Below are 21,890 nucleotides of genomic sequence, written 5' to 3'. Positions count from 1 at the left end.
TGCAGAGTATACTACCAATGTATAAAAATGTTCATTTCTCTTACCATGATGACAGAAACCCCAGCAGATGTGTTATTTTGCTTGGGTAGGGTGTTATTAAAGTGCTGCTTCAGTTTACCTGTTACTTCAGCTTGCATATTATTCTCCTGGGAAGCATCATCCTGCATAAGAAAGAACACAGTATTCAAGGTAGGAAAAAAACAAAAAGTTTTTTATCATCGGGTACTTTCTGCTTTTTAATGCCTTGTAAATATTCAGAGAGGCAGACCAAAAGTGAACACACTCTGCTACATGAGAGACAATTGCAGAGGAGAGGAACAGAGCAATCACTCACTGTTTTATGAACGAACTTCTGTTTCTTAAAATGGCGTGTGACACTTCCAGTGCATTGATTTCTCCCACAATTATAAGCTGCAGGTTTGATTCAAGCAAGTTAAAAATAACATGCTTGAAATAATCTTAAAAACTAAAAGCATATTTTTCACTTGGATTTCTTTCAAATCATCACATGTTATAAAGTATCATAAATATGTTTGAGAGGAGCTGTTATCCATAGATACACTTGTTAAGAGTTGTCTTCTCTTGTGTCAGGGAACTCCACAGATCATATTCAGAACATTTAGAACATGTCTGAAAATAAGCATTGACTGTCTCCATGTAAATGTAGTACTTATTAATAATTAATTGATTTTAAATCAATAAGCAATGCACTTTGGTGTTCCCCTTTGCTGCTGCCTGAGAAGATGAAGTACCTGGCAGGCATCAGCTTAGTGTCTATGGTAAATTAGGTGTTATATTTGCTATTAGCAAATATATATGTACTGCTTCTTCTGAATACTACATGTTAATGGTTAGATTTACAGGTTTAATGTCAAATTAGAGATAAGTGAAATGTGATTTACTCACTGACACCCAGGGATGGCTTAGGATCTGTGCTGCTGTGTACCGGGCTTCAGCATTCACATGTAGCATCAGACTGATTAACTCCTTCATTGAAAAAATAAAAAAGAGGAGTTTGAAGGGAGTGGGAAAGGATAGTAAAACTGAAAATAATGTTGCACCAAGTTCTTCTCAGTGCAATCTTCTTGATACCTGGATGGAAAAAACCAACTCCAGCTGATAGCAGTGATACCAGCGTGACTTAAGTGGAACTTAAATTTGCCCTTTAGGATTAAGGGTCTGCAAGGCAGTGTCTTTGATATCAGCTTTTTCACTATACTCATGTTTCACTGAGTCTATTGAAAACAAATTAAAAAGATATGCTAAAAAAATCAGCTCTAATATTCCACTGTGTTCACTATATATCCATGCACATGACCAGAACAAAAACAAATGTGGGAGAGATGAGATCCTCTCTGGGCAGTGCACATGCACTCAGTAACATTACATAAAAAAACACAAATCAGAGACAAGAATCTGCACCTGAAAGTCAAGAACCTGATGAAATTATTTGAAAACATTCTCTTCTGTGTTGCTGCAGAAGAATAAAAGACGTTGAGCCAAGTCTCTTCCTCAAAAAAACTTTTATAGCCTCAAATTATCAGTCTTCATATTCTTATCAAGATTATTTCAAGGGCACTGTCCATTGCTTCAATTCTGGGAAATGGTTTCTTCAAGCAGACAATAACAACACACCTAACTGAGAGCTTTACCAACCAGCCAAGTTCTTTAGTCTGTGGAAGTTTGAAGTGAGACATCACCTTGAATACCAAGATTGAGGACCTTGTTTGTTCAGAATGCTTGTCTGGAAATGTGCCAGATGACTAGGACTTGGGAAATGTTGGTAAATGGATAAACACCCATTGGGAAATGCAGAAAAAATGCAGAAAAAAAATTCAACTTGTCATTGGGCAGATAAAAAGACACCTCCAGTTGCTAGCAAGTCCTCACATATTATTCAGAGCACTTCAATGAATTAACCTGAGAAGTGGGGCTTACAACTTGAATCTTTGTCCTACAACAACAATTAATTTCAACAAAACTGCAATGATCACAGAAGTACTGCTGGCAGTGGCAATTAGCCATGGCTGCAACTCTTGAAAAGCTCCAATAAATGCCTCAAGTAAAACTAGGAAGAAATGGCTACTGCAACCAATCCACAGAGCAATAATTTTTTTTTCTTTTAAAGCTTGACAAGGGAAAAATTCAGGGACAATTATTTCAGAGCTGAAGCACTGAACCTGCTGTAAAGTGCATCATGAAGTGAACTGGGTATCGTGTGCCGTTCCCTGAATGCAGCTGGCATTTTGCTACCTTTGCTCAGGCAGAACCATGGCAGCCTGAAATACCTAAGCAGTCATCAAGCGCTGTTCAGCTAAACCAACTGCAAAGGTGCAGCAGCTGGGGCACTGGGCTGCTCTGCATCTTCCAGGCTGCATTCCCAACTGAGCACAGGCTGCACAGGAGCTTGTCAGAAATGTTGTTTCAGGTTGGAAAAAATATCAGTACCTTTGCTGAATCAGTGATGTTATCCCAGTAGGGGGAGGGAAATTCCAGCTTCCCCACAAGTATCTGATCAAAGAGGTCTTCCTGAAGGTTGTTTTCACTGTAAAAGAGCAGTAACAAAAAACATGATGAGAGAAAAAGCAATTTGTCATGGGAATTTTAACTTGATTTGGGATGGAACAGAAATTATGTTAATAACTACTAGAAATGCATAATTTGCAAGTTTATACAGTGACAGCTCTTCTGAGCCAATACATTGAGGTAACTTTTCCGCTAGAGTAGGGGCTGCATAGTTAACACACACTCATTAATGTCACTTATAACCTGGTTCTTCTACTAGCCTGATATGGACATTTTCTGTGCCCTCCCTCAAAACTCTAATCAAAGAATACATTTGCTAGTTGAAAGATACAATGTATCTTTCAAAACACATTTTCAGCTTTAAACGTGAAATAACCACATGAAAAACCCAAATACCTGAACTACTACTTTTTCCATCAACAATAATTGTATTGTTTGCAAGATATTTTTGTTCAGTGAGGTGCTTTAGTTAAAACCTAACTATTTTGTTAAGTATTTTACTGTAGAAATGAACAAACAGGCCCTGCATTAGTAGTAATTTATATGTTAAGAGCAGAATTCCCTATTAAAATGTGCCAATTCCTTCTCATTCTCTGGAAAAAAAAAAAAAAAAAAAAAAAGACCCATTTGATTTTCAGTAGAACTGAGAAATAGTGTGGCACAAGGTTAAAAAGGTGGGATAAGCACATTTTTCCCCTCTCCTGGTTTACCAGCACCGCTCTCCGCCAACGGCAGAGGGCAGCGCGTGCCCGTGGATCGCGGAGCTGGGATCCGCGTGGAGACAAAAGGAAAAGCAGCTCTGCCCTCACACCCCACATAGCACTAAAGCACCTGCCCCCATAGGAAAGTATATTTTAAAAAGTGATCCCAAAACCTAAAATGAGGGACAAGTGAAAGCCACTCAAAGAAATGAACAAAACCGTGAGGAAAACACATCAATCTGATCCACCTTTTTTCCTCCCCCAAGGATGCCTCCTGCAGGGAGAAAGGTCAGATTTGCTCTGAAAGAACTTGATTGCTTTTGCTGGTTTTCCCTTTGACACTCACCTGCGAAAAGGTGGAAATCCACATAACAGGATGTAAGTGATCACACCTGCAGCCCAAATATCCACCTTTAAGCCATACCTGAGAAAACAAGTCTGTGTTACTTGTGCTGAATTAACAAGAACAACAAAAAAAGAGTCATTCCAATCAAAAATAAATTATGCTGACAGGATTACATGAGAATCTGTGCTAAGTTACTTGCTACCAATGGGGTGATGTATTTTGTGCCTGAGCATCTTTTTCTTCATACCTTTACAATCCTTAAGAAACCATGATTCTATGATTTTTTTTTCTCTACCATAAGCCTCAAGGCTCTCCAGGGTCTTCTAAATATACTCAAATCCAAGTCAGCATCCAGGTTTCCCAATCCAGAGCCACTAATGGTTAAAGACAAGGATGTGCCTTCTCAGTCCCCGCAGTGAAGTAACTCTCTCAAAGGTTATCATGTGTTGCTAAGCAACAAGACACACCAATTCTCCAGCCTCTTCAGTGAGTAACACGGGGAAGAAGAGCTGCACTTTTCTTTTAAAGCACAGAAATTAAAACACTGGAGGTCAAAAAGAGGCCTTTTCTCCTATTCAGTACATTCAGTTTGTCAAAATCTCAAGTATGCAGATGAGGTGCCCTCTGACACCAGAGCTGACAGCAGCTGTGAAATGTTTCTCAATGCAACAAATGCACTGAACAAGGAGTGAAACAACACAACAAAACCTCCCTCCATTAGGAAATTCAGAGTGGTTACAGCTATGGCAAGAGTCAGCCAGAGCATGGAATGGAGATCTCATAGGTCTAAAAGGAGAGGGGACTTATGAAAATCTGCCATTGGTGAAAGTTTATATTTTTTAAATTTTTTTCCTGTATTTATGCAATGACCTGTTAAATACAGAATAATGGGGTTGTTCAATTGTTATCAAACAGGATGTGTCACCCAAAAGGGTCACTTGAATCAACATAATCTAATTAGAACTGTCCTGAGGACAGGTTTAGACTAGGTGACGTCTGCAGCATCTTCCAATATAAACGATTCCATTTCTAATGCAAACACTGTGTTTTGCCTCTCTGTTCTTCCTAAACAGCTGCCATGGGCTCTGGATGCTGAGGTGAGGCAGGGAGCACAAACCAATGGACTCCACTGCACCAGAGCTGGTCCTGGGAAGGTGGGAAAGGAGGCAAAGGCAAATTCTGGGAGCAGGCAGAGCAAAGATACTGGCCTCTTGGAAGAACTGGGAGCGGTGCCCTTGGGTGGTTTGGTTACAAAGCAATGGAGGGCCGGCCTGTTGGAGCATTTAGATCTTACAACCTGCCAAAAATGAGTGGTTACCAGGCCTGTGTTGTAGGCAGTCATGCTCACCCTGTCTCTGCAATGATTTCTGGAGCCACATAGGTAGGTGTCCCACAGACAGTGTACAAAGGGCCTTCGACCACCGTTGCCAGTCCAAAGTCTCCAAGCTTCAAAGACTTGGTTCCATCTGAATATTCACACACCTAGAATCAGAGAAATTATCACAGAATGAGGAGAAGAACATCTGCATTTTTATATCCTCTAATTTCTTTGGGAAATCATCATCATCACACCAAGAAGATGGGAAAAAGAAGTAATGTCCACAGTCCTGTAGGGCAAGAAGAGAAAAAATGATATTCCCATTGACTGCAGCTGAAGCAAATGTTCAATGGAGCTGTCTGCCAGCTATGTAGGTCAGACCATGACACAGCCTTGAGCAACTAGATGTGGAAAAGAAAACTCAGTCCTTGAATATTGAGAAGTTTTAAATATATTCAGTAAAATATAATACTCTACTTTCATTTGACTGGGACCCAGAGTTAAAATGGGACTGGCAGCTACAATCATATTTGTTTAACATCTTGTTATCTTAGCATAATTCTAGTCAGCATATTGGGCAATTTCATCAGCAAATGTCTTCCCTGTGCTTGGTCTGGGCAAATTCAGTTTAGTTTTCTGTGCAGACCCAACTGCACCTTACCAAAAGGCCTATAAACAATCTAGCACTGAGTCATTCTATTGTTGAAAGAAGCTGAATTTCAATAGAAAGAAAAGTGCTATGCAACAGTGATGGCAGGCATACATCAAACCAGACCAACACTAATAAATTCATCTCAGTTTCACTCTTAAAGTAAAATGTAAAATTGACATGATTTCAAAGTTTCTAAAACGGAGGACTCCATGATCTCCAGAATGGCTGAATTTATTTGCCTTCCTCAAACAACTGAGCACTTCAATACCTTTCATCGTTCTCCTGTGTAATTCATATCAGTAATGGGAACACTTGTTCTCCTTTATATAATACCTTTATACCAGCTATTACTCTTAGGGTTTGCATTTTTAAAATGCATGACTAGCAAAGGGAATGTAATTCCCGTCCAGACAGGCTGGATGACCCTGTGCAAAAAAAAAAAAAAAAAACAACTATGTGCAATTACAGGTAGCAGTTGATGGGAATTATTTGCATTTACATTCAATACCAGGATGCTATCTCAACATTCTGCTGCTGTCAATCACAGTGAGTAAGATTTGCATCTGTTGAGTAATCTCTTTAGGCTTTCTAGGCAGAAAGGGCATTTGTGCCTATTTATAACTGATTCAATCTCTAATGAGAGCTTAAAATTTCTTTGGACTGTCTGTGTTTGGAGATACACTAATAGTATGTGAGACTTCCACCTTCATTTTTTCTCTCGAGTGCCATGTTGCTGTGACTACATTTTCCAGGAGAAGCCTCCCCCCATGCCTCTTTTTGCTAAACAATCTAATTTATTTGAGGGTTTATTTAAATTGCTAAACACTGTCAGTGGAATTACTGGGGAAAGAATTGACTATTAATTAGGAAATATTTTCAGCTTGTAGCCCTGTTCTTGTTATACTTCAAAATCCAGTGTGGGATAAGCTGTGACTCCTACTATCGGTTTGAACTCATTAAACAGGACTGACAAACACCACAAAAGACTTCTAAGAAATGCCTCAAGCAGGGGAGATTATGGTCCTGTTGGTGCAATGCGTGACACTTAATATCCAATATGTAATGCACAAGTGTAACCTCTGTGGGTAAGTGGGACAGCACACTCTGAGCCCATTCTGTGGACAGAATGGGAATGATGCCCTCTGTGGACTGGGGAATAAGTAGTTCCCAAAGCAGACTTCATGGTAATTCTTGTTAACACGGTTATTTTATGTCTCTGCTGAAAACAGAAGTAGCCAGTTGCCTAGGAAAAAAATAAACGTATGCAAAGGGTTAATTCCCAGCCAGAATTCTGGTAAACCATCAGAAAGATGGTCCTACAATGACAGTGAAAGGAAAAAAACCCACTGGCTTCAGATGGTAACCATAGGATTGTTGAAGAAATGAAGAAATGGCTCTCAGTCCATCTTTCTCCCACTTGCAAACTGATAAATAATTCATTGGCATAGCTTTAAAATTCATTGTTTTGTGAGATAATACTCCTGCTTATCCAAAAGGCAGCCAATCAAACTGTAAATAAAGATAGGTCTAAGGACAGGTTTGAGCACAGCTCTCCTGCATTACAGTGATTATTATCTCATGGCAAAAGATTTACTTCATACATAACTATTCTAAATTAATATGCCTGCTGTTCTCTGCTGTGCTCCTTGACATTTCTACACAAGCATTTGCATTAATGAGAACAAAGTAAGAGAAGATACTGGAAAATAAATGGGACGTACCAGAAGATTTTCTGGTTTGATGTCTCTGTGCACAATGTTGAGACCATGCAGGTATTTGAGAGCACTGGCTAAATTGTAGACCATGGCACTCCCATCTCTCTCTGTGTATTTTGTAGATGAAGTGATGGCATCAAATAGGTCTCCTCCCTATGTAATGGAAAGGAAAGAGATCATTGTTTAAAAGAATAATTAAGATGGTATTTGTTTAAAAAAACACCCCTAAACATGTAAAAGCTTCCTTCCCAAAAGACATGCTCAAATTCCTGTTAAACAGGAAAAAAAAAAAAAAAAGTTTTGCAGAAAGATGTTCTTATTCACCAAATACTAGACTGGGACTTTGGTAATCTACATTAAGTTCTTAACTGTACTCCAGGCTTCTGGTGTTGATCTTCCTACCCTTGATCACTCCTTTATACTACCTACAGGTACAGGAATACAGCATCCTTTTCCTTCATCTTACCAGTAGAATACCTTCAACATATTGAAAAACAGCCCTGTTTTTCAGTAAAGCCTACAATAAATTAGCCCAATAATAATAAAAAAAAAAAAACCCTCTAACAAATATTCAGCAAATTCAAATTTCTGTAGATATTGCAAGAAATACCAAATAAATATAGCTGAAGAGGAAAAAAAGATAAACACATTCCAACATAAATGAATCCACTGATTGAGATACATCAAAGTGCAGAACTTCCAGGTGATTTCTGAATGTATCAAGCTGTTTATGGATGCCCTGTTCCTCTGGGAATACACAGCAATGTGTGAGTGAGTAACTGATGCAGCATTTTCAGTCATTACAACAAATTTCATGTGGGAGTCTCCATGATGGTTTCCCTGGATACATCTGTAGGAGTGATCTGTCTGAGCTGTGGGTGGCATTCCAAGCATTTCAATGCACACCAAAGAGAAGCAGCAATTCAGGAAATACAGACCAAGATGGTGGTGAATTAAAACATAAAAAAAATACTGTCTTGAAATCCCAAAAAGCCTATAGTGTATAAAAATAACTTCTGGAAAGGAGGAAAGATGAGTGGGCTACAGAAATTATGTATTCAGTAACTACACACTTCCTTTAGAGGTCTCCCAGTCTGGCAACCATTCTAGATGGGACTCCTGAATGTAACAGTGCCTCAGTCAGAAATAAAAAGTGCTCCTCAAAAAATGAGCAGTGCTCTACTGCATACTGCTCTTGCTGTATGTTATTTGTATCTGACATGCCAATCAAGCTGATGCGCAGTGTTGTGGTGCATGTACAGAACTCAGACAAGAGAATCATGACTAGAACCTGATGCTGTTCGTGTATTTGGCTCACAAGGTGACAGCAAAAAGAATATTTGTGTTTTCTCTGTATATGTATGAAAGCAGCATCTGTTCTCTGGTGAACTGCTTGATATAAGCAAAATGGGTGAGATCTGTTGAGTTTTGGTTTTCCAGGATGAAAATGGCTTGAGTTTAATCTATTTGTCTTATTTATTAAGATAAATTCATTATAGAAAGTTCATTTCTTTAAAACAATTTATTAAATAATAAGAATAGTGAACTAAATGTAGTTGTTCTGTTAGTAAATGCATATTGCTATCACCCCTGCATATTGTAGGCATGATATAAAACCCCCTATTCACTTCGTTCTAGACTGTGCACATTGAAAAATTACCTCAAATCTGTGTTAATAATCAAATTACAACTGAAGAGAAGGAAATCCCATTAATATACTTGCTTGACAGGTGTATTTTTATGATTTAAAAATGTGGGTTGCCACTGAAACCTTATTTGATTATGTCTCCCAAGATCTTAGCATTCCTAGATATTGCCCAGATTTCACATCAACACAAAGAATTCAAAGACAAATAAAGCCCCCTGAGCCTTACCTTGACCAGCTCCATCACGAGGTAGAGCTCTGTGGGGGTGTCCATCTCCTCTATGAGCATGATGATGTTTGGGTGCTTCACTCGGCGCAGAATAGACACTTCATTTTCAATCAGGTGTTCCTGTTCAGAAGAGGATGGAAGTTTATCTCAAACATGAATTTGCCAATTCGCTTTTCCTTTGATCAGCCAATCACTTGATCAGTGAGCACCCTTTTTGCTGATTAATTTATACAGCAGAAGGTTATTTTCAGTTGCTGGATCTTAACTTGTTTTTCATCATTGACCACATTTATATTAAAATATATTTCACACACATAACGAATAGGGCATCTCTGAAAAAGACCCCAGACCATGACAGCAATTCAGGACGTGCAGGTTATATTCTTATGTGGGTATTATGAGGTGAAATTAAGTTCAGAACCTTTCTGCCCCCCAGCTGGATCATTGGAACCTGTCACCCCTCATCAGCAGTTAACATGTTCTTGATCCTCTCCAGCCTTCATCTCTCATTTAGTGTAGGTTACTCAAGGACAGATTACCTAGGATTTGTATCCAAGGACTTTATTTTTTAAAAAAGTCATGGAGTATATTCAAGAAAAAATATTTTGAGTGCTTTGGCTATGGATTTTGGTTCATTGTATATGTCTGCTCAGATTTACAATCTGCAAAATGTGTAATAGCTTACTTAAATTGTTGTGACTCCAACAGCTTAATAACAGACAGACTGAGTTCAATTTCCCCTTCCCTGTGCTTCTGAGGAAGTTTCTACTGAAGAACTAATTTTGAGAAGAAATTAGTTTCAAATGCCTTGTTTTCTAAAACATTTTAACACTAGAGAGCAAAAAAAAAATTACATGTCCCTTCCACATGAAGAATGATTTTAGTTTTCCTTTATAAATGTTAGAATATGGATATTGTATTTAGGTTCTCTGCAAAATAAGAAACAATGTTTGCATCAGATATGAGTATCCTTCCACCCTGGCAGGAAACAAATCATGTCACTGCACTGGGAACTCATCCATGTTGAATGCACTGACAAGGAGCATGCACTTCATGCATTTGTGAGCAGAGCATCGGGAGAAGATGTGATCCACTGTGTGTAGGCAGTGCCTGGAGATCTTACACCACTTCACCTTCTTTTTCGGGGTTATTTACAGATGCATTGTGCTTTTGCCAAAGCTTTCTGTGGCTGCATAGCTCAGAAACCACGTGCCACGTGTGCACCTCGTTTTGTGAGAGAACAGTGCGGCACACACAGGTTAAACACCACACCTTTGAATTTCACTTTGAAAGAGCAGCAATAGTCACTCTGAACAAACATATGCCTGCTCCAAGCAAAGTGCTCTGGAGAGAAAACAAAACAGACAAGCAGGAAGCAATTCTGTTAAACACAATGCTAAATCTCATCACCAGACAGACGTGAACAGCCACAGCATACTAAGCCTTAGGGATGGAAGGCTCAAAATTCAAAATTAACATTAAGAGTTCAAGCAAAAAGCAGAATGTTATTACAGCTTTCTCAACCTAAAGAAGAGGGAACATATTAGATTCATTACACCCATTAATTACAACTAAGGCACAATGGCTTCATCTGTGCTTTCTTGACTAAACTGCTCAGACATAATTAATACCTAAAATAAACAGTATTTTTTAAAAAGACTCCAGAATGTTGTTGAGCTACTGTTTAAAAATCTGTCCTCAAAAAATGCTGACTAATATGTAGCTAGTTATTTTCAACCACCGCACTGCCTTACTATGTTTTGCCATGTAAAAAAATAATAATTCCAAAACTTGTAATTGTGTTCTCCTGGATAGTGCAATATATGTTTCCATCTACATTAATATGATTTATTTACAGAGACATTATTGTGTAATGATCATTTAAGCCACTTGCGGCAAACAGTCAATTGGATTCAAATTTCTGAACATCCAAGATCAAGGAGCAGTAAGCAACACTTAAATCATCCAAATTTGGGCTGGATGTGTGTTTTTAAGGCAGGGCTGTGGAACTGAATGAGGACAGAATAAGTTGTAGCAAAATTTAATTATTTTCTTTATTGTAATTCTTCCAGAATGATTCTGCTGCTGCCCTAAGAGGTATAAACATCTTCCAACAGTCTCTAGCTATAGAAATATAGGTTCTTTAAAAACAGGCAACTATGCATCCATGGGATTGATTTTTTTTACATATATATGTTTTAAAGCAAGGAGAATGATAAGCAGAAAATTCCTCTAAACTCTACTGTATAAAATAGATTATCTATCCCCAGACCATTCCAATTTATGATACCTAAGCAGCTGACTCAGACAAGTAATAAAAATCATCTAAAGTTGCAAGCTGTACACATCATCCAAAAATTTTGTTTGCAGTGGGTCACCCCTTCCACAGCTAAAGAAATTGCAACATTTTAATCTCAGAAAGGCAATCCTAGCACCTTTTCTTATGGCTGCACATTTTTGTGATTTCTTTCTGAATTTTCTAAATAAACGCAGAGAATATGAGCTAAAATGAAACCCTCATCTCTTAGCACTTAATACGTGGTTTAAAATCTGCACAGATAAAATGTTTCTGCTTGAGGACTTCTCCTAATAGGAAGTCATCACAGCATCACACAGCTCCTTATGACAAAAAGAGGGGAGGCAGTTTTTCTTCCTTTTTAAAAATATCTACACTCAAGAAGTATGAAGGGAAAGAACAGGTCTGACACTTTCAGGTATTTGCTTGAACTATATGAGATACTGTTCTCCTGAAGAGACAATTTTGGATTTTTCTGTTTAAAGTTTGAATTAAAAGAAAGTTTTCAGAACACAAGAGATCTTTGTTAATACAGGAAGGTGACACTACATAAACAGAAAGAAATGATTGTGAAAATCTCTTTTCAAATCCATGTTCTGCTTATAAAAGGAGCATGTTGAGCCATACAGAGAGAAAAATAAGAGGCAGAGTGGGATGGGAATTACATAAATAAACATATAGCTGCACATTTCGTCTCTCATATTTTACACATGATAATTGTCCAATAAATTTTGTGTGCATATTAGCATTTTTTGTCAGCCCAATAAAATAGGCAACGATTAGCTTGTTTTTTCTCTATTATTTAGTAGACTGACACTCACTGTTTTTACTATTTGGTTCTTGGATACGTTATCATCTTGTTAAAAAGATACCCTGAAAATAGTCAGAAAACCCAAACACACCCACCATTTATGACTAATGAGCAGCTGCTAGTGCTGCTTCTGTACACATGCAAATGGCTGTACACTACCTTCCCACAGCACTTGGCCTTGTCTATGATCTTCAGGGCAAACTCCTTTCCTGTGGATCTAAGCAAGAAAAACATGAGAGCCAATAATTAGAAAAATTGTGGCATTTTCTGTAAATACACCATCTTAACAGCATGCTGTGGCCCATGCAGATTGCTGACAGAAAATTCACAGAGCAGACCTGGGTTTGATTTTTGTTTCCTCAGCAGCATTTGTGCCTCCTGTTTCCCTGACTACCACAACCCAGCTCCCTTGGTGTATTAATCCCAGGATCCAGCTGCAATTTCTTCTTTGTGACCTGGCACAACGCTGTCACTCCTTTAAGGCAACATGCAAAATTTGCCTTCAGTCTTCCACTTAGCTTTGTTCAACTGGTAGGCTTTGAAGATAAAATTATACATGTGTAAGTGTGATACCCTAGTAAAAAATTCAATAGGATTCAACAGAGCTAAAATGCCATAGTCTAAAATCCTGTAGAATTTATTGGGCACTGATTTTGAGCTTTTGTATTACAATTTTTTTTTTTTAAAGTATTTTGTAGAATTCTGCAGCAGTCATCTAAAGTCCCATGACATTTAACAGGGTGGGTCATATACAAAGTAAAAAAGGATTACTGTTTTCAACAAACACTCTCACAGAAAGGAGCTCTTGTTTGTCCTTCATCCCTTTAAGCAATAAAAATCTCCATTTCTCCGGATGGGGGGAAAATGAGTGGAATAAAAAGCAACACCATTTAATATTATTTTTTTAAAAGATGAAATTATTATTTATATTATTGATGAATTAAAAATCATATGAAATTGCTGTAAGACCAAGTTGCTGCTATTTTGTACTGTGCCAGTGCCTACAGACTCCAGTGTGCATCAGAACACAACTAGAAAACAAGAGGTAGATACAAAAGCAAAAGGCATATTTTCAAACTTCCAGGGTGATTTTCACTGCATTTGGCATACAATTGGTCAAAATCAGCACCTTACAGAAAAAGGAACTGAATTAACACCTAACATTCCATTTATGCATTATTGAAAAACTGCAGGAGAGAATCCCTGCCCTGGAAGAGCAGCTGTATCTGCGAGGTTGTCATAGTTACAACCTGATCCGGTCTTTAGATAGAAGCCCTTGTCTAAATGGTATCTGTGAAATGCCACCCTCTGATATTACAGACCCAATGTAAGATCTGCAGCATGGAAATCACAATCACAATTTGTACTTTACACCATTATATCAGAAAGCCTGGGAACAAATGATCAGCAACATCCACTTGGGGAACCTCCTGCACCCGTGCTGTGAGCAGGAGGAGTTAACATTCACAAAGCCAATTCATCCAACAACTTCAAATCCCTGTTGCAAATGTCCTCTACTGCAGCACCCATGGAATAAAGGTACATAACCCACACTATTTGTGTGCTAACATCCCTGCACATCACACCCCAGCATTGTCTGAGAGGTTTCTGGGATTCTTCTCGAGCTGTCAGTGCCCATCTGTTGACTCATGTCTTTATATACAGACACACAGGCACAAAAGAGACCACCACATTATTTTCTTGTTCTTTTTGTAGAACATCCCAGTTGGTAGCTGTGTAATAGGATCCTGGCTCCACAGCTAAGGCTTCTTAGCACAACACTATCAGAAATTACATATAATTAATAGGAATTAAAAGAGAAGGTTGGCATTTCCTCTTTCATCATTATTATTAGCAATTGTTGTTGTATACTTATTTTATGTAAAATTAATTTAATAATGTTGCACTAAAGATTTGATCACATACATAACTAGATATTGAAGAGGAATTGTGCCTTTTTGAAATTTTTATAATTGGAGGGTTGTTTTTCTAGTCCACTTTCCTCATTCTAAAAAGCACAAATGACGTTCAGTGACTTAGCAGCCCTTGTGCCATTTCCAGTGGGATTTAAGTGATTTCCAAAATGTACAGCCTGTATATCAGACAATAAATATGTTAGCTTGTGCTTTTAACCATTAAAGCCTCTGGGTGAGGATAAGGGCAGTGGAAAACAAAGGATATGGTGCAGGGGATGTCTGGGATCACCTGGTTGGGATGTAAGCACTGATGAGTTACTCTGTGGGTAATGCTGAGAAATTACTGGATCAGTAGCCCTCACTCTTATGGGAGATTTCAATTTCCCCAAACATTAAGTGGCAGAGAAGCAGCTTGGCTGAGCATGGAACTCTTTGTGGTGCTCAAGAGGATCTTTGGAAGCAAGGTGGGGCTTTGCAGCAAGATTACAGAGCTGTGGTTGGTGCACACAGGGAGAGGAAAGGCCAAAGGCCCATTAGGGCTGAAACTGGCCAGTGTTGAGTCAGACAACAAGGTTTTTTACGTGTGTCAATAGCAAAGGGAGCTCAAAAGAAAACACTGGAACTTGCTGAAGACTGTCACCTGACTAACAGACAGTAAGATAAAGCAAAGGCATGGAATGCTTTTTTTGTTTGCCTCAGTCTCTAGTGCCACTGATAGAAGTTGGGCTGCCCAGTCTCCTAAGCCAGAGGACCACAAGGGTGGGAGCAGTGACCTTCCATTTGCTGACACTGAATTTCCAAGGGCATAATGGAAGACCCAGGGAACTACAGACCTGTTAGTCTAACCTCAGTTCTGGAATGACATATTTCCATTCTGAATTTTTTTCTTTCAATTTAACTAAAACCAGCAGGTGAGGATAAAATAATAGAATGTTTCTCTAACATTTATGTTTTTCACAGTCATTTGCTGAGTTTTCCCAGTATTTGTGTACAAATTGGAGATTCCTCATAATATTTAAGAAACTGAGATAACTCTCAGGTTGATGAAAATAGCAGAAGGTGGTGCTAAAAAAAAATACACTGAGAAAGTGACAGTCAAATCATCTATTATGTTTGCACTGGCAGCAAAGTGTGACACAAAGCTTGCAGAGGAAGAGCAGCAGCACTGCACAGGTCTGCAAAGGTATCCTGCCTACTCCACAGGGAATCAGGCACAAGGATATTTCAGGCATACTGGAGGGTTCATTTGAAGTGTCTGGCTCCTCCACACCACCAAACACAAGCAGCAAGCCCAAGGGAGCCACCAGCACAGGCTGACAGCCAACAACTGCACGTCTTTAAGAGTACTCTACCCACAGAATGCTGAAAGCTGTGAAAAATCACGTCAGCATCAGGCAGTGGGGGCACCACAGCAGCAGAATTGGTGAGGCAAAAGGAGTGGGGGGGTCTCTCAAACTCTGTTTAGATGCCACACAGAATTTCCTGTCGTCCACAACCATCTGTAGTGTGTGAGACTTCTTGAAGAGCTGTGGGGTTTCCTGAGGAGGCACCATGAGATGGTGATGCCTCCTTTAGTTTGTGGGATAAAAAGCCATGGCTCTCTGCTGCTTTCATATCCCTTTGCTAGAAGAGAACACAGAAAGCTCTGCCTGTTTTGCTATGCCTGTTTTTCCTGAAGTGTGTGCATATTTTTGCAACTGCTCTTCGCTTTCATCTCATTACATTCGTCTAGGAAATTTATGTTAATGCACAGGGCTTTATCCAGTACAATGAACAGCAGGACTGAAGAGTTTCCTTGCTCACCGTTCCACGCACTCCTTTACAACAGCGAAATTGCCATCACCAATCACCTTCCCCACTTTATACTTCTCAAGAATGGTAGATGACCCTGAGAACTTGTTTCCATTCAAGCCTGTAAAAAAATATAGAAGTCAATAATACAAGCTGAAGAGAAGTGTCAGCAGGATGCAATATATCCCCAATGGGCTCCACAGATAAGAAACAGTCACGAATGCAAAACAAAACTTAAAAGTAAGCTGTTTTCTCCACTGCAATTCCCTTGGTTTTATCTCAAGTGTAAAGAAGAACAAGATGAACCCAAAGATATTTGACCTTTGAACACAAAAATAAGCCTCTTGCTATGTTTTTGTATAGGCATATTCTAAAAGTAATGAATGCAGTTAGAAATCCTTCATCTAAAATTTTCTGACCTCAAATTACTTTTTTAATTTATTTTTTTGCAAACTCAAAGCAAAAATGCAAATAAGATTCAGTTACAATGCATATAAAAGACCCAAAAATTTTATCTGCTGAATTCCTTCAAGTTTTTATAGGTACTCCTAAAACATCCAAAATGCAAGTAATTTTGATAGATGCTTATTTCAGTGTTTTTAAAATAAAAAACATTTGTCCAACATGAAATCTAAAAATATTTTAAAATAATTGACTTAGCTGTAAAGAGATAAGGAATGAAAGGTTTAATTTAGCTAAGGTCAGTTGATTGGCCAGTGGTTCTACCTGAAGCACAAAGAGCTCTTTTGAGGAGGGTTTCTCTTTCAATACAGCCACAAAAACATTTCTAGTGATAATGCAGGTCATGTTCAAAATAGGTCAAATTCCTGACAGTGTCTATTGAAGAGCAAGCTCCAATAATATGCTACCAATGGACAAAGAAAATTAACAAAATTTATTTCCTAACTTTACTGCCTTGATGTATGAATTGGGCTAAATTTTTTTCCAAGGTGAATCAATAAGGTAACAAACATCTCCAAACAGAAAATGATTTGGAGTCACCAGAAACCATCCAATAGTGCTAATGCAAGTGTCATCCACAGCAAAATTCTGGCAAGGATTGCCAGCAGTTATTGGTGTCCTACCTTCGGGACTCTGGCAACGGAGTGATTCAGGTACACCATTCACATTGGAAGAAGATCCACCATGTGGGGAGATCTGTGGAAGTACACAAGAACTTCTAATTTCTGATGTTAATCACAAGAGAGAGCCATACAAAAAACCAGCAAAGTTGAAGTAAAACCCCACTAAAAATGCTTCTGATAGGCAGTTTACTTTTCTACTCCCATTTTATTTTCATTCTTGCTTTCTCAAAGTTCATCATCACTGTCACTTGTACCACTTTAAGATTCAGGCACAATATATCTATTTAGATAAGCAGTTGAAGAGATTTCAGTAAACAGCAAAGAAAAGTCCTTTCAGCTACACCTACAATTTTGGCTTAGGTGGCCAGGTACATCTATGATAATCAGATTTATTTAGCTATCTATCGGGCTATATTTTAGGTTATTATAGATGTGAAGATTTTTGTGAAGATTTTGACACCTACAAACATTTCAAGTTAGATGTCAGATATGTATCCAGACATAGATCCAGTTTTAGTAACTATGACACTGTAAATAAACAAATATCTAAATAATTTTCAAGCATGACAGCTGAAGAAAACTGATTCTCCTGCAGTAAAAGCTTAATTAATATTGGATCTGAATCTTCATGTTTCTACTTTAAGTCATCCTGTCATACTGCCCAGGATGTAAACGATGCTAAGTTTTTATTTTGAAAAAGGGTGGAGGCATAGGAATGAATGCCATAAATAGTAAAATATACTGGATGTGTTCTGTGCACTACTTTCATAAACTCTCCTATTACAGTTATGTATAGGGATGCTGCATGAAATTAAAATAAAGTTTAGATAATTCCCCCTCCTCTATGTAACATTTCTTGCTGTTCTGTGAAGTTCCAGATCTTGTTTTCTTCATGGGCCATTATGGTGGTTTTCAGCACTCACCACAGGAAGGATTAAAATGCTTCTCTGCCTTAAGCTCAGTGTCTGTTGAAATGGTTTTTCGAGACACCGGGAATGCAAATGCAGCATTTTGCCTTTTAGCTGACATTGTCTGGTTACACTGCTGAATATTTTAAATCATTAACACTATTGTCAGGGAAAGAACTGAACTGACAGATAGGGATATTGTCTAAAGGCTCATGAAATGCTAATGAATGCTTAAGTTTCTAGTGGCAGCTGAGCTGCCAAATCAGCTAAAGGTACAGTAACTAGAAGCTGTACAACTTAATTTTGCAGAGCCCCTGAAACAATGAAGTTTACCAGCGTTTGGCACAGAAGCAGCATCAAACAGCAAGCAGGCAGCTACTACTCTGCTCCTTGCTAATAACTTAAACCCAGGCTATGTTAAGGCTGCTGTCTTTCTGAGTTATCTGTCTATTTAACAGGGATTAGGAACAAGGACATTTGGGTTAAATAACATTTGTACAAAATCATGAGTCAGTCTCTCAACCAGTCAGCCACATTTTCTTCAAGCATGAAGCAGAGATAGCAGAACAGACCATGGCTAAGTATTAGTCATCAGCCTAAAATATTAGTAATCTATTTTGGGTTTTCAGGGAATGACAATACATGGGAACATCTAGGCCACATTTCCAACTTCCTTCAGTCTTGTAATAAGGGCAGAGCATGACTGGGCACATTCCTTCTTACCACAAGAAGGAAGCAAACATTAACAGGAAAAAAAAGCTAAAATGAATACAAAAATAAAATAAAATTAATGCTGCCACTGTGGCTGAGGTGTTAGATCAGAATCTGAAATGGCAGGTTTAACCCTAGCTCTGCCACAACTCCACAGCTGGTGGGATTTTATTTTTTAAGGATCCACAGATACAAACCCTTATTCTCTTGCAGTAGAATGGTATCTTGGTTGGCAAACCTCTGCACTCAGAGGTTTGTCATTAAGAGTGCCCATGACATGAATGTTTGTGGAAACATTTGGGGATTATTTTCATATTGAAAGAAATACCTAACTCCTTGGCAGCTACATGGGATGGTGGTGAATATAACTGTGGAATATGAGCATTTTAGCAGAACTGTGGATTAACTTTGCAGAAGTATTCCCTGAAGTCTGGGGACACTTTGGTTATGCCATTGTAATTCATCCTGAACGACTGTAGTAAGAAGGGACTAAAAGACATTCTGAACATAAATAAAATGCTATTTATATAATCAGTGTTTCATGGAGATATTGTGAGTATTTATTACTGTAATGCTTAATAGTAACAAAATGTGTAAGACAGAAACTTAGTATTTTTAAAGTGATCCTTAAACATAAATTGTAAATTCACAAAATGCATCACTTAAAGAATCCTTCTATGAATTGCTGTGGCCCCTGGGTCACTAGGCTGGATACTCACATGTAAATAATCTTTACATAAAACTACACACAAAGCACATGTGTACAACACTGAAGAAATCAAAAACCTTGATGAAGATAGGCACTAATCCTTCAAATCACTTAAGCACATGTTTAACTTTAAGTACATTAACATCCTCATTGAAGTAAAAGGGACTACTCAATTGCTGAAAGTTAAGTAAGTACTTAAGTTATTTGTTGGATCAGGTTCTAATGCCCTTTCACTTTGGCCATGTGGTCCATCAATTGCAAAAGTAACACCCAAACAAATTAAAACACAAAGCTATTTAGCATAATTCTGAGTCTACGAAAGGCTTCAACTGTAAAGCTTCTTTATTTGGATGATTTTATTTTCTTTTTAAAAAGATTGCAAGACTTTGTGGTCCTTAATTTCAAGAGGGGACAATAAAGCAATCCAAGTAAGCATAAGGAAGTTATGACACCACTTTCCAAAGTTACACCGATTTCCAAATTTAATTTAGTCTCTGGATGATTTTTATGGTACAATGTGTGCAGAATAACAGACGTATTGGAAGAGCTAAGAATCAAATCACCTGTAACAGCTTTGCATGGAAATGTACACTTAGAACCAAAGCAAATTGTTAAACATTTCCACTGCCTACAGAATAGCAAAAGGACTTCTCTTGGTCAGCTGTCCTATGACATCAAATGCACCATATTACCATTATTATTAACCCATGCACCAGATTTTATCTCCATTGGAATTCAAAAGAAAAATAAGAAACTCAGCACATTTGATCAAAAGAGAACAGTGCACAGAGTAGTCATTTACTTCATGCCCATACTTGTTAACTTTTACATCTAAATTTTCACCTTGAAACAAAGCCCCTGCTAAGTGAAATGCTGAGTTACAGAATAATTCTGGGCTGTTAAAAATAAACAGCATGAATAAGGCTATATAGGGTATTGGATGCATAGTATCCACATTTGTCACTTACTGGAATAACGGCTTTTATTTGGGTTTGTGGGGAAATTCCATCATGTTTACTATTTTTAAGACATAGCTTTAATTCCTGACTTCAATATAACCTCAGAGTCCACTATTTAAAACACTTCTGCAAGCCTGGGATGCTGGACTTACTGTATGTACTGAACAATTAATAGCACAAGGGCACTCTCTGCTTGGAAGAGCTAGGAAGGACAGAAAGCCTTTCCCTTTAAAGATAAACTGTTCACAAGGAGTCTCCTGTGAGGAATTTTCTCTGCCTGAACATACCACTCCTAACAAAAGAGTTGTGAAGTAGAAGGAATCCTTGGGGACTGAAGAGGCTTCTCTTTAAAGGAATAGTGGCATTTAGAGAATATGATATAAGATTCAGTGTCTGAGACTGAGAAGAAATTGCTGCTTCAGTCAGTATTTTTGCAAGTTGGCTGCCTTGATGACTGGCCCTATCACTTATGCTCTGCATTGATTGTCAAACTACAAAGAGCACAGCAAGGTTCTAATCTATAGTAAAATATTTTACTTTGCTCTGGCTTTTCAAATAAAACAGTTTTTAAAGTGCAGTTCAAGTGCAGCTGCTCTCATGCTCTGTTCTTTACAGGAAACAGAAATACCAACTCTGTTTTTTTTTTCCTTTTTTATGCTGCCTCAAGCTTATACAAAACCATTATTCAGTCCTGCTGTTTCACCCTCTACAAAAACAAATATATATGATTTGTGCACAATAAATCACTCAAAATATTGAACTCCCAAAGACAAAAACCTCTAAAATACACCTTATTCTGTCACTGACATGGTATTTAGATCTAAATTTTCATTCAGCTGCAGTCATGGCACCTTCTTTATACAAGTGCAGGAAGCCATACTGTTTGTCTGTGCAGCAATGCAGTCTTAGCAACAAGGAACTATTAAACAATAGGGAAAAGCAATAATCTCCAAATAATTAAATTGTTCCCTGCTTCCCCCTTTTCTCTCATCAACATAACCAGAAAAACCCCAATTTCACAAAAGGGTGTATAAATTTCTTAAGAGAATCTGGTTTCACATAAAACTGTGCCTCCCTGTTACTGGTTTTATGCTTCCCCAAAACAGTCCTTACTACTACAACATTAATGAGAAACAAGTGTGACTGAACAGCACACTTGATCCCTTTGGAATTCCCCTTGGATTCACCAGATAACTCCCTATCTTTAGTCTTAGGAGCACAGCTGGGACACTCCTGCTAAACAGATGCATCCTAAAGGATAAAACAAGAGGTACTCACTGCCTCAGTAACACATCAGATCTGAGGTTTTGCTGTTTTCTTTGGTCATATGGGGGTGAATAATTTGACACAAAAACCCATTAGCACGCAGCACAAATTAAATTCCAAATTGAAAAAGTACAGGAGCCTACTTGAGTGAAAGTGAATGGGAAAGGGGACATGTCCAGTTTGGTGAGAATTACTTGCTGCTAAAAGAATTATCTCTGCCTTTAATGGAGTTAAATCAGTTAAAAGCAGACAGAGCAGCAGTGGAAAAAACCAAGGCAAATGATCTCGTTTCTAAACTTATAATTT

At 38.2% G+C, this 21,890-nt stretch overlaps 1 protein-coding gene across 5 annotated transcripts in view; it reads right to left on the bottom strand.

Moving 5' to 3' along the window:
• DCLK2 (doublecortin like kinase 2) overlaps positions 1-21,890 on the bottom strand; it is an 80,971-nt gene that overhangs the window by 4,830 nt on the left and 54,251 nt on the right. For all 5 annotated transcript variants that reach the window (XR_008436643.1, XR_008436644.1, XM_053974938.1 and 2 more), the window contains 10 exons: positions 17,032-17,104; positions 15,959-16,067; positions 12,399-12,456; positions 9,133-9,252; positions 7,265-7,411; positions 4,922-5,055; positions 3,574-3,651; positions 2,449-2,545; positions 907-987; positions 45-161 (listed from right to left, as the gene is read on the bottom strand). Coding sequence is in view for 3 of the 5 variants with exons in the window: in XM_053974938.1 (XP_053830913.1) it covers positions 45-161; positions 907-987; positions 2,449-2,545; positions 3,574-3,651; positions 4,922-5,055; positions 7,265-7,411; positions 9,133-9,252; positions 12,399-12,456; positions 15,959-16,067; positions 17,032-17,104 (1,014 nt within the window). In the remaining 2 variants the exon portion in view is untranslated. The remainder of the gene's footprint in view (positions 1-44; positions 162-906; positions 988-2,448; positions 2,546-3,573; positions 3,652-4,921; positions 5,056-7,264; positions 7,412-9,132; positions 9,253-12,398; positions 12,457-15,958; positions 16,068-17,031; positions 17,105-21,890) is intronic.

Source organism: Vidua macroura, chromosome 4, assembly GCF_024509145.1.
Source record: "Vidua macroura isolate BioBank_ID:100142 chromosome 4, ASM2450914v1, whole genome shotgun sequence".
Classification (NCBI taxonomy): Eukaryota; Metazoa; Chordata; class Aves; order Passeriformes; family Viduidae; genus Vidua; species Vidua macroura.
This window is presented reverse-complemented; position numbering and strand designations above follow the sequence as displayed.